The 14,033-nt window shown below is 41.4% G+C and overlaps 1 protein-coding gene across 5 annotated transcripts in view; it reads left to right on the top strand.

The window, feature by feature from the left end:
* tbc1d8 (TBC1 domain family member 8) overlaps positions 1–14,033 on the top strand; it is a 47,655-nt gene that overhangs the window by 20,169 nt on the left and 13,453 nt on the right. For 4 of the 5 annotated variants that reach the window (XR_012385728.1, XR_012385729.1, XM_073913350.1 and 1 more), the window contains exons 9-15: positions 1,690–1,840; positions 2,028–2,242; positions 2,723–2,840; positions 5,222–5,507; positions 8,362–8,467; positions 8,753–8,851; positions 13,867–13,935. Coding sequence is in view for 2 of the 5 variants with exons in the window: in XM_073913350.1 (XP_073769451.1) it covers positions 1,690–1,840; positions 2,028–2,242; positions 2,723–2,840; positions 5,222–5,507; positions 8,362–8,467; positions 8,753–8,851; positions 13,867–13,935 (1,044 nt within the window). In the remaining 3 variants the exon portion in view is untranslated. Of the gene's footprint in view, positions 1–1,689; positions 1,841–2,027; positions 2,243–2,722; positions 2,841–5,221; positions 5,508–8,361; positions 8,468–8,752; positions 9,038–12,788; positions 13,936–14,033 lie in introns of those variants that run through there. The other variant, XR_012385730.1, reaches the window with a different exon arrangement.

Raw genomic sequence — 14,033 nt, forward strand, 5'->3', positions numbered from 1 at the left:
TTTAGAAGAATTATTTCTATTATTTATAAAATTTCCCATTTATTGTATTTTTTTAACACCTTCCCCCACCCCAACCCTAAACCCACCCCTCACAGTCCTGTAAAATATGAAGTACTGTTATACAGTGTCATAAGAAATGCTGCTGTATTGATGTGCATATCACACTTCCGGCCGGCCGCGTATCCCATCTAGACTTTACTGTGGGTGTGTGTTGGGTGGAACAAAAATAAATAATCATAGAAAAAACTGCTGTGGTCAATATTATTCACCCCTTCAGCAATATTAGTGTTGGATTGTCTCCAGAACAAACCACTGTTATACAATGACTTGCCTAATTACCCTAACTTTACCCTGATTACCCTAGTGAAGCCTTTACATGTCACTGTAAGCTGAACACTAGTGTCTTGAAGAAGATCTAGTCTAATATTATGTGCTGTCATCATGATGAAGAGGAAACACATCAGCTATTAGAGATGAGTTATGAACACTGTTATGAGCAGAGATGAGCGTAGGAAATGTTTGATAAAGAATAAGAGTTTGACAGGAGTGTAAAGAGTCTGTCCTGATGTGTGTGTTTGTGTTATTAGGAGCTGATGGAGCTGGTGCTGTTTCTCTTTGTTTCTGAGTGTATGTTAGAGTCTGCTCTCTCCTTTTCTATTTTCAGTTGCGAATGTCAGAGAAACGCTCACACAGTCCATCCCTCTAGTAGTACACTTTATGCAAAGTGTGTGTGTGTGTGTTTCCTGCAGATCATTTCTACTTCTGCTGTTGTATATGTTTGTGTGTGTGTATTAGTGTGTGTGTGTGTATGTGTTGTACATGTGTGTTTGTGTGTAGGATGACTGTTGCATGTGTGTATGCTTGCATGTGTCTATGTATGTGTGTGCATTTGTATTTCCTACTGATCATTTCTCCTTTTACCATTGTTTGTGTATACTTGTGTGTTTGCGTGTGTATATGTGTGTGTGTATTTTTTTTTGTTTGTGTGTGTTTCCTACAGATTATTTTTCATTCAGCTGTTGTGTGTGTGTGTGCGTGCGTGTGTGTGTGTGTGCGTGTGTGTGTGTGTGTGTGTGTGTGTATGGGCATGTGTGTATGTCTGTATGTGTGCATGTGTGTATAACTGTGATTGTGTGTTTATGTCTGGCTATTGTGTATTTGGGTGTGTGCTTATGTGTGTATGTGTGTATGCATATGCTTGTGTGCATTTGTCAATCCATGCATGCATGTGTGTGTTCTCATGTGTGTGTGTGTGTGTTTCCTGCAGATTAATTCTCCATTTGCTGTTGTGTGTGTGTGTGCATGCATGCTTATATGTATGTGTGCACACCTGTGTGGACAAGTGTGTGTGTCTGTGTGTTTCCTATATTTCTCCTTCTGCCGTTGTGTGTGTGTGTGTGTGTGTGTTTGTGCGCGTGTGTGCGTGTGTAAGTTTTTACTATAGATTATATCTCTTTCTGCTGTTGTGTGTGCATGTGTGTTTCCTGCAGATTATTTCTCCTTCTGCTATGTTGTGTGTGTACATGAATGTGTGTTTGTGTGTGTATATGTGTGTGTTTTGTGTATTGTACATGTTTGTTTCCTACAGATTATTTCTCCTGCTGTTGTGTGTGTAAACATGTGTTTTTATGTGTGTGTAGGATCACTTCTTCATGTGTGTGTGTGTGTGTGTGTGTGTGTGTCCTCCAGAACACAGAGCAGGTGCGTGAGCGTCTGTGGCAGGATCACTTCAGTGAGTTTGGTCGTGGTGTCCACATGTTCCGCTCAGAGAAGATCCGCACGCTGGTGTCGCTGGGCCTGCCGGAGTCTCTGCGCGGGGAGCTGTGGCTGCACTTCTCAGGTCAGACAGAGGAGCACTGCAGCAACACAAACTCCTGTGACACACTCCTGCTGCTACATAGGAGAACATTAGGAGCAGTGAGAAGGAAAAGAAGATCAAATAGTATGTGTGTGTGTGTGTGTGTGTGTGTGTGTGTGTGTGTGTGTGTGTGTGTGTGTGTGTGTGTGTGTGTGTTATGTTCCTGCAGACGCCAGCTCATCTCTGGCCGCTCACCCGAACTACTACGCTGATCTGCTGGAGAAGTGCAGAGGAGAGAGCAGCGTGGCCACAGAGGAGATCGAGCGGGATCTGCACCGATCATTACCGGAGCATCCGGCGTTCCAGAGCGAGACCGGCATCAGTGCACTGCGCCGCGTGCTCACCGCATACGCCTACCGCAACCCCTCCATCGGCTACTGCCAGGTCACACACACACACACACACACACACACACACACACACACATATTCTCACTCAGGGCTGGGCACATGCTGAGATTCAGTAATTCAGTATGTTACAGATACAGTACATCAGCAGGGTGTTCTCTGAGTAAAGGCTGACGGGTTCATCAGCAGCAGATGTGAAGCGCAGCACTGCTGTAGGAGACTGAAGAGTTTATTCTGAGAGAACAACCATCCTCTATATACCTTATCCTGATTATTACACATATACTGGCCACAACACAGAAACACTAAACCCTGATCTGAGCTCTAATAGTTCATTATTTCTTTACTTAAACTAAAACAGCCGATGGAGTATACACTAACCTGCGCATTACTTACACACTAGATGGCGCCAAACAGTCAAAAACACATTCATTATCAGCATATATTGAGTTATTGAATATCTGCAGTGTGGAGATGTGCTGTCGCAGTGAATAACGTGTGTGTTTCTGTCCTGCAGTCCATGAATATCCTGGCGTCGGTGATGCTGCTGTATCTCAGAGAGGAGGAGGCCTTCTGGCTGCTGGTGACCGTGTGTGAGCGCATGCTGCCCGACTACTTCAACCGCAGGGTCATCGGTGCGTGTGTGTGATTATTGATTATTGATTATCTCTGCACAGACTCAAAGTCACCATCACTCAGGTTTTCACTTTTAAATGTATGAATCAGCCACATTAGCTTTACAAAAACACATCTCAGCAACATTCAAAGGGGCAGTTCACACAAAAATCAACATCTGCTCATTTTGTACTCCAAGTTCGTTATGAGTTTCCTCCTTCTGTTGAACACAAAGCATTCTGAATAGTGATGGAAGAATGCAGACATTAATCTACAAAACATTTTGTTTACTAATATGAAAGTCTTCCTCCGGGTGCTCCGGTTTCCCCCACAATCCAAAGACATGCACAATAGTGGAAATGATCAAGTAAACTGGCTGTACTGTATGTGTGTGAATGCAAGAGTGTATGGGTGTTTCCCATTGTTGGGTTGCAGCTGGAAAGGCATTCGCTGCATGAAACATATGTCAGATTAGTTGACGGTTCATTCCGCTGTGGCGACCCAAGATTAATGAAGGGACTAAGCCGAATAAAATATGAGTGAATGAATGAATATGGAAGTCAGTGTCTTTTTTTGTTAATATTCAAGTAAATAAGTTTAAATCAGCCACAGGAATAAGCTGCATGTGTGTTACTCTTGATAACATTCGCTGAAACAAACTTAAAGCACAAGTGGGTCAAAAACACGACTCGGCAACAATGAGAGTCATTTAAATACACTGTCTGACAGGACTCTTGTGGTGGATCTCAGCTGTAAGAGCAGCAGATAATAACTCAACGTCTAGTTGATGATGTGTGAAAGTGTCAGACGGTGGATTTCTCTGCTGGATCATCTGCTGATCTGCATGCCAATCATCACCAATACTGCAGAGACCTACTGGAACCAGCATGGACCAACATTCTCACAGAAATCAGTCAAGTTTGGTGAAGGAGACATCATGGTTTGGGGTTCCATTCAGTATGGGGACGTGCGAGAGATCTGCAGAGTGGATGGAAACTAAGGGTGTCACGATTTCGTTTTTAAATCAAAATCGATCGAAATTCATGCTCAATCTCGATTATCGAATCAAAAAATGGTAATGGTCGATGCTGCCGCTCCCCCATGTCACTTCAGCTTGTTGAAGAGCTGCGAGTAAACCCAACAACTACAACAAACAGCCAAAAGACAGCATGGCAACTGCAGACGCAGGAGACCCGTCAACAGAACTTGAACCTTGAACTTACTCAGTGGTAGAAAACTCCAGTTTTATGCATTTAATTAGCGCGCTATGAAATCCCAAGTAGAACGCATCTTAAAGCTACGGTGATACTCTCCATGTGCAATAATGTTAAGGAGAAAGGTATTGAAGGTTTTAGCAGTGCACATTTAGTAGCCTTGACTACTGATTACTGGACCTCCAGCGCAACACAGAGCTTCATGACTGTCACAGCGCACAAAGGTCAGATATTATTCATTCATTCATTCATTTTCTTTTTAGCTTAGTCCCTTTATTAATCCAGGGTCGCCACAGCGGGATGAACCGCCAACTTATCCAGCACGTTTCTACGCAGCGGAATCGAATCGAACCATGACTTTATAATTGAAAATGTGATCGAATTGAGGATTTGGACGATCGTGACACCCTTAATGGCAACATCAACAGCCTGAGGTATCAAGACGCTGCCCATTACATTACAAACGACAGCAGAGGGACAATTCTCCAGCAGGATAGCGCTCCTTCTCATACTTCAGCCTCCACATCAAAGATCCTGAAGGTCAAGCTGCACCAGGATTGGCCAGCCCAGTCACCAGACATCAACATTATTGAGCTGATGAAGGAGGAGGTGTTGAAGATGAACACAAAGACTCTTGATGAACTCTGGGATCCTGCTGAAGGCTTTCTTCTTCATTCCAGATGACTTTATTAATCAGTGATGTGAGTCATGTCAGAGATGTATGGATGCAGTCCTCCAAGCTCATGATGGAGTCAGACACAATATTCATTCTGTCTCCACTGCAGCAGGACTTTATATTCTATACTGGACATTATTTCTGTTCAGTGATGAGACTTTAGTCTGAGCAGAGTCAGAGCGCACTGTCCTCATCAAATCAGTCAACATCAAGACATGATCAGATTTATTGAGCTCAAATCAGCAAAATCTAGAGGCCTTCACCTTTCATAGAGACACTTCTGATGCCAGATCAGCAACTAGAAGTTAACGTATTATTTACTGCTCCTAAAACTTGGAGAGGCCACAACACTTTTGTCAGGTAGTGTATATATTTTGGGTAATCTCCTTGCATTTTTGATGTCAGGAGGGCGAGGGGTGTAAATGGCCTGTGGGCTGAAGGTTTTAACTATAATCTCCCTGCCACACAATGAAGAATGAAGTTTAACATCAGCTGTAACATCATCCCACAGGTGCTCAGGTGGACCAGTCGGTGTTCGAGGAGCTGATCCGCGAGCGTCTGCCGGATCTGGCGGCTGCTGTCGGGGATGTCTCCCCGCTGGCGTCTGCGTCTCTCACCTGGTTTCTGACTCTGTTTGTGAGCGTTCTGCCGTTCCGCAGCGCTCTGTGTGTTCTGGACGGCTTCTTCTACCAGGGCATCAGAGCCATCTTCCAGATCAGCCTGGCGGTGCTGGAGGCCAACGCAGCCGAGCTGAGCGGCTGCACTGATGACGGATACGCCCTCATCATCCTCTCTACGTATGTGACTAATCCAGTACATTTATTCTCCAATCGTTAATGTCAGCATTAAATAATCCACTTACCAATGTGAACGAGCTGAGCTTTACTCTGACAGGGATGCATGTTTTCAGAAGTCCACAGACATCTAGCAGCACCATCAGTACTTAAATGTAATGTGAGATTGTTATTATTAAGTTTGTGTGGCTCATTACCAACTCTAAAATATAACCCGAAGCTTCGTCTGACTTAATAACTCGTGTTCTGCCTGTCAGACTATCAGAGGTGGGTAGTAACGGGTTACATTTACTTCGTTACATTTACTTGAGTAAATTATTGGGTAACGTGTACTTTTTGAGTACATTTAAATATGTGTACTTTTACTCAAGTAAATTATTAGAGAAAAATCAGTACTCTTACTTCACTACATATCACAACGTTCCTCCGTTACTGTCAAATGATAATAATAATGATCCAGATGTTTTGTTTGCACATATCGTGCGGCGCTGCATTGGAGAGGTTGTGTCGCGAGAGGTTGCTATGGAGATGTGTCTTCCGCTTTCAGTTAGGGCGCGCGCAGCCGCGTGCCTGTGTTGAATGATGGCCATCTGCGGTTATGAGAAGGACGGTCATGCTGTCTGTATATTGAGTTTATCAGACCAGGTCACCGGGCTCAAGTTCAGTCTGTTTTCACTCCAAGTTGTCGACAACAATAGTCTGATAATGCGATGCACGCTGTACATTTAACTGACATCACAGCATATTCCAGCTCCAACCTGAAAAAAGTAAGTGTCCAAATTATCCCCTTTTTAACCTTATTCAGGGTAACCATGTGGGCCAAAGCCAGGGGGGTTCGGGTGGTTGGAAAAACCCACCCCTCAATGACAAAGGTCCAGAATTTGTCCCATACATCAGCTCATTTGCCTTATTTTGACTGCTATGCCATCATAAATAGTCAAATTAATCCATTGAAAAAGGCTTTAAGACCAAGCAGAAGGCTATATTAAAATTAATTTGAAAACTGATTTGGCTATTTTTGTTATCCATGAATTTTCAAATTAAATCAAATGTACTTTTTTTCAAGAAAGGCTTGAAAAATGGTGAAGCTCTTTTATTATCATTATGTTTTAATTTTTTATTATTCAAATAGCCAAATTCTGACTGAGGACAGAATGTTCTGGCCAGTTTATATGCTAAAGCTACAACAGGCTGCAGTTTTTAATTTAAAACTTCAACAGATTCCTATTTTTTTCTAATGATTTATAATCTAATTAATTTGTATTTTAAAAATAAGCATTTATTCATTTTTCTTTATTCTAAATCTTTAGGAAAATATTTTGGTACATTAAATGTGTCATTATGATGACGACCTAACAGGCTAATCCAGCTAAAATAGTGCTTAAAATGTGTCTAAAACACAGCATTTAAATCTCATACATCAAGTGAATAACTGCAAAAAGGTCCACATTTTGAGAAAAAGACCCCTGCTGCTTGTGTGCTGATGACATCCCTGACAGCGTTTCAAGTTTTGGAGAAAGCATTTAAAAACATCGTCAAATCAGCTGATTTATGAGCGGATTAATCACTCATCTGCAGGTTCCAGTGGATAGATACACAAAGTTTTTAATTTTTGTAATTTTATAACTCTTTGAAATAAAACTAACATATTTATAACACCCTGCCGTTTTCTAACTATCAGTGTATTTCTTTCTGACATTGTTATTTTTTTTATTACAAAACAGTAAAGAACTGAGCATTTCTGCCTTATATTACCATATTGGTCAAAATGACTGCATGCATGTCTGATACTTTTCACTGTGACTTTAAATATGTGTGCATTTTCTTGCCTGGCAACTTCCTGCTAACATAAACAAAACTTTCTGATGGCAAAAACATCAATTTACTTCAGATATCTTTCAAAACAGCATATTCTGTGCTGTGAAATAGCTCCTGTTTGAAAGTGAAAATGAAAGCCAAGACCTTTAAGTGTTTTAGTATCTTAACTACATATTTATAGGCTGTATTACCAAAAAAAGATGATATTTTTAGGGTAATGGTGTCATTAAATATGATGCCAGACATTCAAAGCTTAATTTTAATATCTCAATAATAGCTTTGAATGTAAATATGTTGTGACAATATGGCGTTTATATGAGAACGGTCAGAATGAGCAGTATGGTAATTCTAATAGTTACAGAATTCTAGTTCCACTGTTAATATAGCCTCCTCTCATGTCTGTGCTAACGCAGAATGAAGCGAGTGCACCGATGCCCATTCTGACCAATCACAGATGTTTCTGCTGAGCTCCTGAACACACAGCCATTCAGCTCATGCTGATCTGCTCTCTCATTGGCTGCAGCTCGTCACTACATCTGACCACACGTGGGGTTGAGTCGGCCGACTGCTCTGGAATATTCAGCATGCTGAATGTTGGATTTCCGTCTGCGAGGTGTCGGCGACGCGTCAGCGAGCCTCGTTGATGCGTTGTTCAGTAGTTCACACATAAAGAGCGGCGAGCGCCGAGCACCCGCAGATTTCTTCCCGATCACAGCCCGATCTGTCGGCGAGCTCTTTAACTTCCAAATCGGGCTCAAATCTGGCTTAAAATCCTCTAGTGTGAACTAGGCATTACTTGAGTACAGATTTTGGATACTCTACTACTCACCTCTGCAGACTATATATGTGTGTTCTGTGTCCTAGAAAACACTTACAACCAGATCCATCCCCAGACTCCTGTGCACTCATTTGCAAAAATCAGGGAAACGCTTCATCTGTTGTTCGTTTCTTATACTTGTGTAGTTGTGAAAGTGTTTTAATGATGTGTGCGTGTGCGTGTGTGTGTGTGTGTGCGCGTGTGCGCGTGTGTGTGTGTTAGTTTTCTTGAGCGAGTCCGTCATGAGGATGAATCAGCTGATCATGCTGAAGATGCAGGAGCTTCTCAACATCTGAACATCACCAACCTCATCACTGACGCATACGAGGTGCTCTTTACCACAGTTTCCTGATGATAACCTTGATCTTCAACACTTTATCAAAACTTACCACAGTTTACCTTGGCTCACAGCACTATCACAGTTAACAACACTCGATGATTACAATTAGAATTTACTGCAGTTCATGATTTACCATGGTATAACATACTTTACTCCAGTTTATTATGAATTTTCCACAGTTTACCATTGTTTACAACACTTTACCTCAGTTTACCTTGGTTTCCAACACTGCTGTGTGTGTGTGTGTGTGTGTGTGTGTGTGTGTGTGTGCAGAAGTTCAGCAGTGTGTCCGTGAAGCAGCTGGAGCAGATGCGGTGTCTCCACAGGCTGCAGGTTCTCCAGGCTCATGAGGACACCAGTAAAGACAACGCTGTGAGTCTGACAGTCAGCATGCTTCTGTGGCGTCCGTCATTGCTAGTCAACCATCAGCTGATCTCATCATAGCATGTCCTAACTACACGCGACACACGCTAACAGCTCTTGTTTCCATCTGTAAAGGAGATTTTGAGTCTCATCTGTGAGGGCGATGCGTGAATGATTTCTGTTTTCATCACAGCAGCATACACTACTGTAATGATGACCTCAGGTGCAGATGATGTGCTGTATTCAGTGTTCAGTGCTACTAATGCGAGTTTAAACACATTTAACATGGCATTTACAGCCGTACTGAAGGCAGCAGCAGATCATTCACATCAGATGCTCTGAAAATAAAAAACAGAACCGAGACTCCAGCAACAGCAGTCACACCATCAGGCCTATTGATGATGTTCAAGAGCTTTAATACTGTGCATCCGGAGAGCACTGATACCGCTTGACTTTTTACACATTTGTTTATGTTGAAAACAGAGGGATTAAATTGATTGATTTCCTCAACATTCTACACACAATCCCCCATAATGACAATGAGAAGAAAGAGTTTGTGAAATAGTTGCAGATTTATTAAAGCTGTAAAATCAGATGGACATCAGTGTTCACAGCCACTCTTAGTTAAACATCCAGTAGCCGACCTTTTTGATGACCGGACCTGCATATTAACAGCAGGACTCGTGAATATGAAAGAATGGCGCATAACAGGCTTTAATGCGTCCCCAATAAGCAATGCTGGAGAGTGACACACACTGAGTCACACACTGTGTAATGTGTGAATAGGGTAAGAATAACTCATCCTTTAAATGTACATGCTCATTCATTAATAGATGAGGTCTATGAATTCGCAGGGTTATCAACAATGTGTGTATATTTTTGGCTTGGAACAGCCCTGTGTTAAAGATGTACAGTTGAAGTCAGAATTATTTGCCCCCTTCGAATTTTTTTCTTCTTTTTAAAATATTTTCCAAATGATGTTGAACAGAGCAAGGAAATGTTCACAGTGTGTCTGATAATATTTTTTTCTTCTGGAAAAAGTCTAATTTGTTTTAATTCGGCTAGAATAAAAGCAGTTTTTAATTTTTTAAACACCATTTTAGGGAAAAAAATTATTAGCCCCTTTAAGCTAAATTTTTCTTCTATAGTCTACAGAACAAACCATCGATATACAATAACCTGCCTAATTACCCTAACCTGCCTAGTTACCCTAATTACCCTAGTGAAGCCTTTAAATGTGACTTTAAGCTGTATAGAAGTGTCTTGAAGAATATCTAGTCTAATATTATTTACTGTCATCATGACAAAGAGAAAATAAATCAGCTATTAGAGATGAGTTATTAAAATTATTATGTTTAGAAATGTGTTGAAAAAATCTGCTTTCCATTAAACAGAAATTAGGGAAAAAATAAACAAGCAGTCTAATAATTCAGGGGGCCTAATAATTCTGACTTCAACTGTATGTGTTCATCCCAGCCACAGGCAAAAAAGCTAACAAATGAATTGCACTTTCATCAAAACCAAATCTACGAAGTATCGGTGTCGGCAAGTACACAAATTAAAATACTCATGCTCGTATTGGTTTGTAAAAAAGTGGTGTCGGTGCATGCCTAATAAATTTGGTAATTCCTTAATCTGGAGGAAGTCGTGTGAAATAAAAACTAATTGCAATGTGACACAACCCATGTGCTCATGCACACTGAGGCAGCTCATACACAACACACTCACACAAAGTGAGATGAATGCTTGTAGACATAACACAACAGTTAAATCAAGTCATTTCAGCATGTCAAAGTCAAATTTATACACATTAAATATATATTCCCAACAACAAAAGTGTGGCTAGTGGAAATGGCGAGTGGCTAGGTGTCTGCGCGGTCTTAAACAGTATCAGAAGTTAATAAATATAAATCATTTATGAGAAAATTAAGGCCTTAAAAGGAATTAAAGAGTCTTATTTGTGTTTTCACAAGGTCTTAAATTTTGCTCAAGCATTGTCCAAAGTGTTTGACTCCAAAACAGCATAAATATATATTAATCCTCCTCGATTGGTTCAGGCCGGGGTGCGTCCAGCCAAGCTCCTGCGTCCGGATGATGTCACCTAATTTGCGATAAATGCGTGAGGGTGATGTGACGCTCTCCACATGTAGTGAAACCACAGAGTGAAAATGTACGTTTGCATACTCCTGAATGGAGAAAGACGAGTTAAACAGTGGCTGAAGCCTGTCGCTGAAAACAACCATGCATTTATTCTCTCAGGGTTTGTTTCCTCTGAGCTTATCTGAGTTCTGTTGCATGGTTGTGCTCCATTCGTTTATTTAACTACAGCTGTTTATTAAGTTAAAGGTTTGATTCTGATTAGAACTTGAAAAGGCGATGAGCTCTTAGGGTGCTTTCACAGCTAGACTTTTTTTTCAGAACCGGTCTCGTTTGCCCAGTTAGTGTGGTTCGCTTGGCATATGTGAAACCAGCAATCAGGCTCAGATCCAGATCAATCTGTCTGACATCGCCTGAATGGGGTGGTCTCAGCTTGATTGAAAAGAACTCTGGGGCGGATCGATTAAAGTGAGAAAGCAAAACAATCCGAGCCCAGCTTTATCACAGAGTATTATGGATATGTAATAGGCATACAGTATATATGGCTAAATGAAGAGAGAGTTATGAGTAGGGTGGGATGTCATCATTCTTACCGGTATATGTGCGTCTCATGTTAAAAAGGAAAGTGAAAGCATGCTGAGCTATTACCGAGAGCTGTTTATCTGTTAGGAACATTGAGCGAACTGCCTTTCCTCTGATTTATATTTGGTGACCATGTCTGAGGGTGTCACTATTCAAAATTAAAGTGCAGCTTCCCGCTTATAATGTCTTACTGCCCATCACCATAAATTAAAATTAGTATGCGTGACAGTTGAGCGGGACAAAATAAAGCATGAAACTCTGACTAATGTGAGGAGAGTTTACTCACACGTGACCAGTTTTAGCTCTTTTGGTCCGTTTAGAAACTTTGCCGTGTGAAAGCTAGTGATGTGCGATACCACTGAGTTCCTATCCAATCCGATACCAAGTAAAATGAAGGCGAGTATCGGCGATTCCAATACTGCCCAAAAATGACTGTTTGGGAAATTAAAGTAACAAGTAGTGTACTTAAAAGTGTCACTTTATACTGAATACGAGCCATATTACGGGTTATTCTTGCTTATAGTTTATTGATGAAGAATTATCATACAAAAAAGTGACCTTACATATTTACTGACAGCATCAGAGCATCTTAAAACACCTGCCTGAACATCTTAAAAAACATTCACACCTCTACATTTAGTGGCATGTTAATCCAGTTCCCATGGAAGTGTTTTAAACCTTTTTTCATTGTTTTATCATTGTCACAAAAATACCCCTAATAGAGCCACATCACCCCATGTTCTCCCTCTGCACCTGCACAGTGCCTGCCTGCTGCACCTAAGGACTGTGAAAGTGATGTCTGTCTCGCCCGAGCAGCACCTGTACCTCTCCTCCTCTTCAGACCGCCTAGTCATGACGTTTTCATATTCTACTTCCAGTAAAATGCATATTTGCTCCAAGTTATTAAAATATCGATATTTAGATAAGATAATTGATTCTAGAGCATACAAAGCTGGTGTCGGAGATATCGATATTTAAGTATCGATCCGCACATCACTAGTGAAAGCGAACCGCACCAAGAGCAAAGAGCAGCACTGGAGCAAGTTTAATCCCTGTTTCAGAACAACAGAATCGATTCACAGGTGTGAAAACACCCTTATAATATTCTGAGAAGGTCTTTAAAAGGTATTGAAATGACCTGTAGGATTCCTGCATACACCCTGAATGTTGGAAATCTACTAGTCACAGTGGCTGCTGATCAAGTTAATGTCCAGCCCGGTTTATAATCTAATGCACACATGTTAAAGCTCTTGAACATCATTAATAGGCCTGATGGTGTGACTGCTGTTGCTGGAGTCTCGGTTCTGTTTTTTATTTTCAGAGCATCTGATGTGAATGATCTGCTGCTGCCTTCAGTACTGCTGTAAATGCCATGTTAAATGGATTTAAACTCGCATTAGTAGCACTGAACACTGAATACAGCACATCATCTGCACCTGAGGTCGTCATTGTAGTCGTGTATGTCAGTAGTTTATGCTGCTGTTCTGCTGCGATGCCACAGAAATAGAAAACATTTCACACATTGCTGTCGTGGGTTAAATATAGCTTTAGTCAAGTCATCCAGGGCTTCCCAAACTTTCCAGCCCACAATCCCCAAAATAACAATGCCAGTGACTCGTGACCCCCAATATCCTCTGAGGTGGTTATAGATGCAGAAACTTTGCATGCAATGGCGCACACACATCAACAGACCCAAGTCTGTTCTTCATTGTTTTAATGCATGTCAGTGCTGTAAATGTGCCAGAAAGTTTACCCTGGTGTTATAAAATCAGTCTGCTGCATCTGACGCTATTGCTGTGTCTTTAATATATTGTGATTACCACAGGGAGGGGTCGCAATCCAATAGAGCTAGTCATTATAAGCTACTATAGTAACTATATAGTAACAGTACAAACACATGCGCAACAGGGTAGTCGATCCATTAAACTTGTGTTTCCCAGTGATGGGTTGCAGCTAAAAGGGTATCCGCTGCGTAAAACATCTGTTGGAATAGTTGTCGGTTCATTCCGCTGTGGCGACCCCAGATTAATAAATAGACTAAGCCGAAAATAAAATGAGTGAATATAAAACTGTTGTTTCAAAGCTGTCCAAACGTGACTGTTTATACGCATCAGCTGCCGACACGAAGCTCTCAGCAGCCTCCTTGCGCAAACTGCATCATGGGTAATTAAGCGTTATAAGAAAAATGTCTGTAAGTGCTTCAACACAGTTATTACACTGCAGCATTCACTAAATACATCTCTGTGTGTGTGTGTGTGTGTGTGTGTGTGTGTGTGTGTGTGTGTGTGTGCGTGTGCGTGTGCGTGTGCGTGTGCGTGTGTGTGTGTGTGTGTGTGTGTGTGCAGCTGCGGTTGGTCACTCCAGATGTGTCTCTGTCGCAGGAACATCTGTCTGACCTCTACGACCTCTTCAAGGTGTGTTTATTTATAATGGTGTGTGTGTGTGTGTGCGTGTGCATTAAAACAAGCTACACTGAAAAAAAGCATGTCTGCAAACTAGTTGTAAGCAATTA

The sequence above is a fragment of the Danio rerio genome, chromosome 9 (genome assembly GCF_049306965.1).
Source record: "Danio rerio strain Tuebingen ecotype United States chromosome 9, GRCz12tu, whole genome shotgun sequence".
Taxonomy (NCBI): domain Eukaryota; kingdom Metazoa; phylum Chordata; class Actinopteri; order Cypriniformes; family Danionidae; genus Danio; species Danio rerio.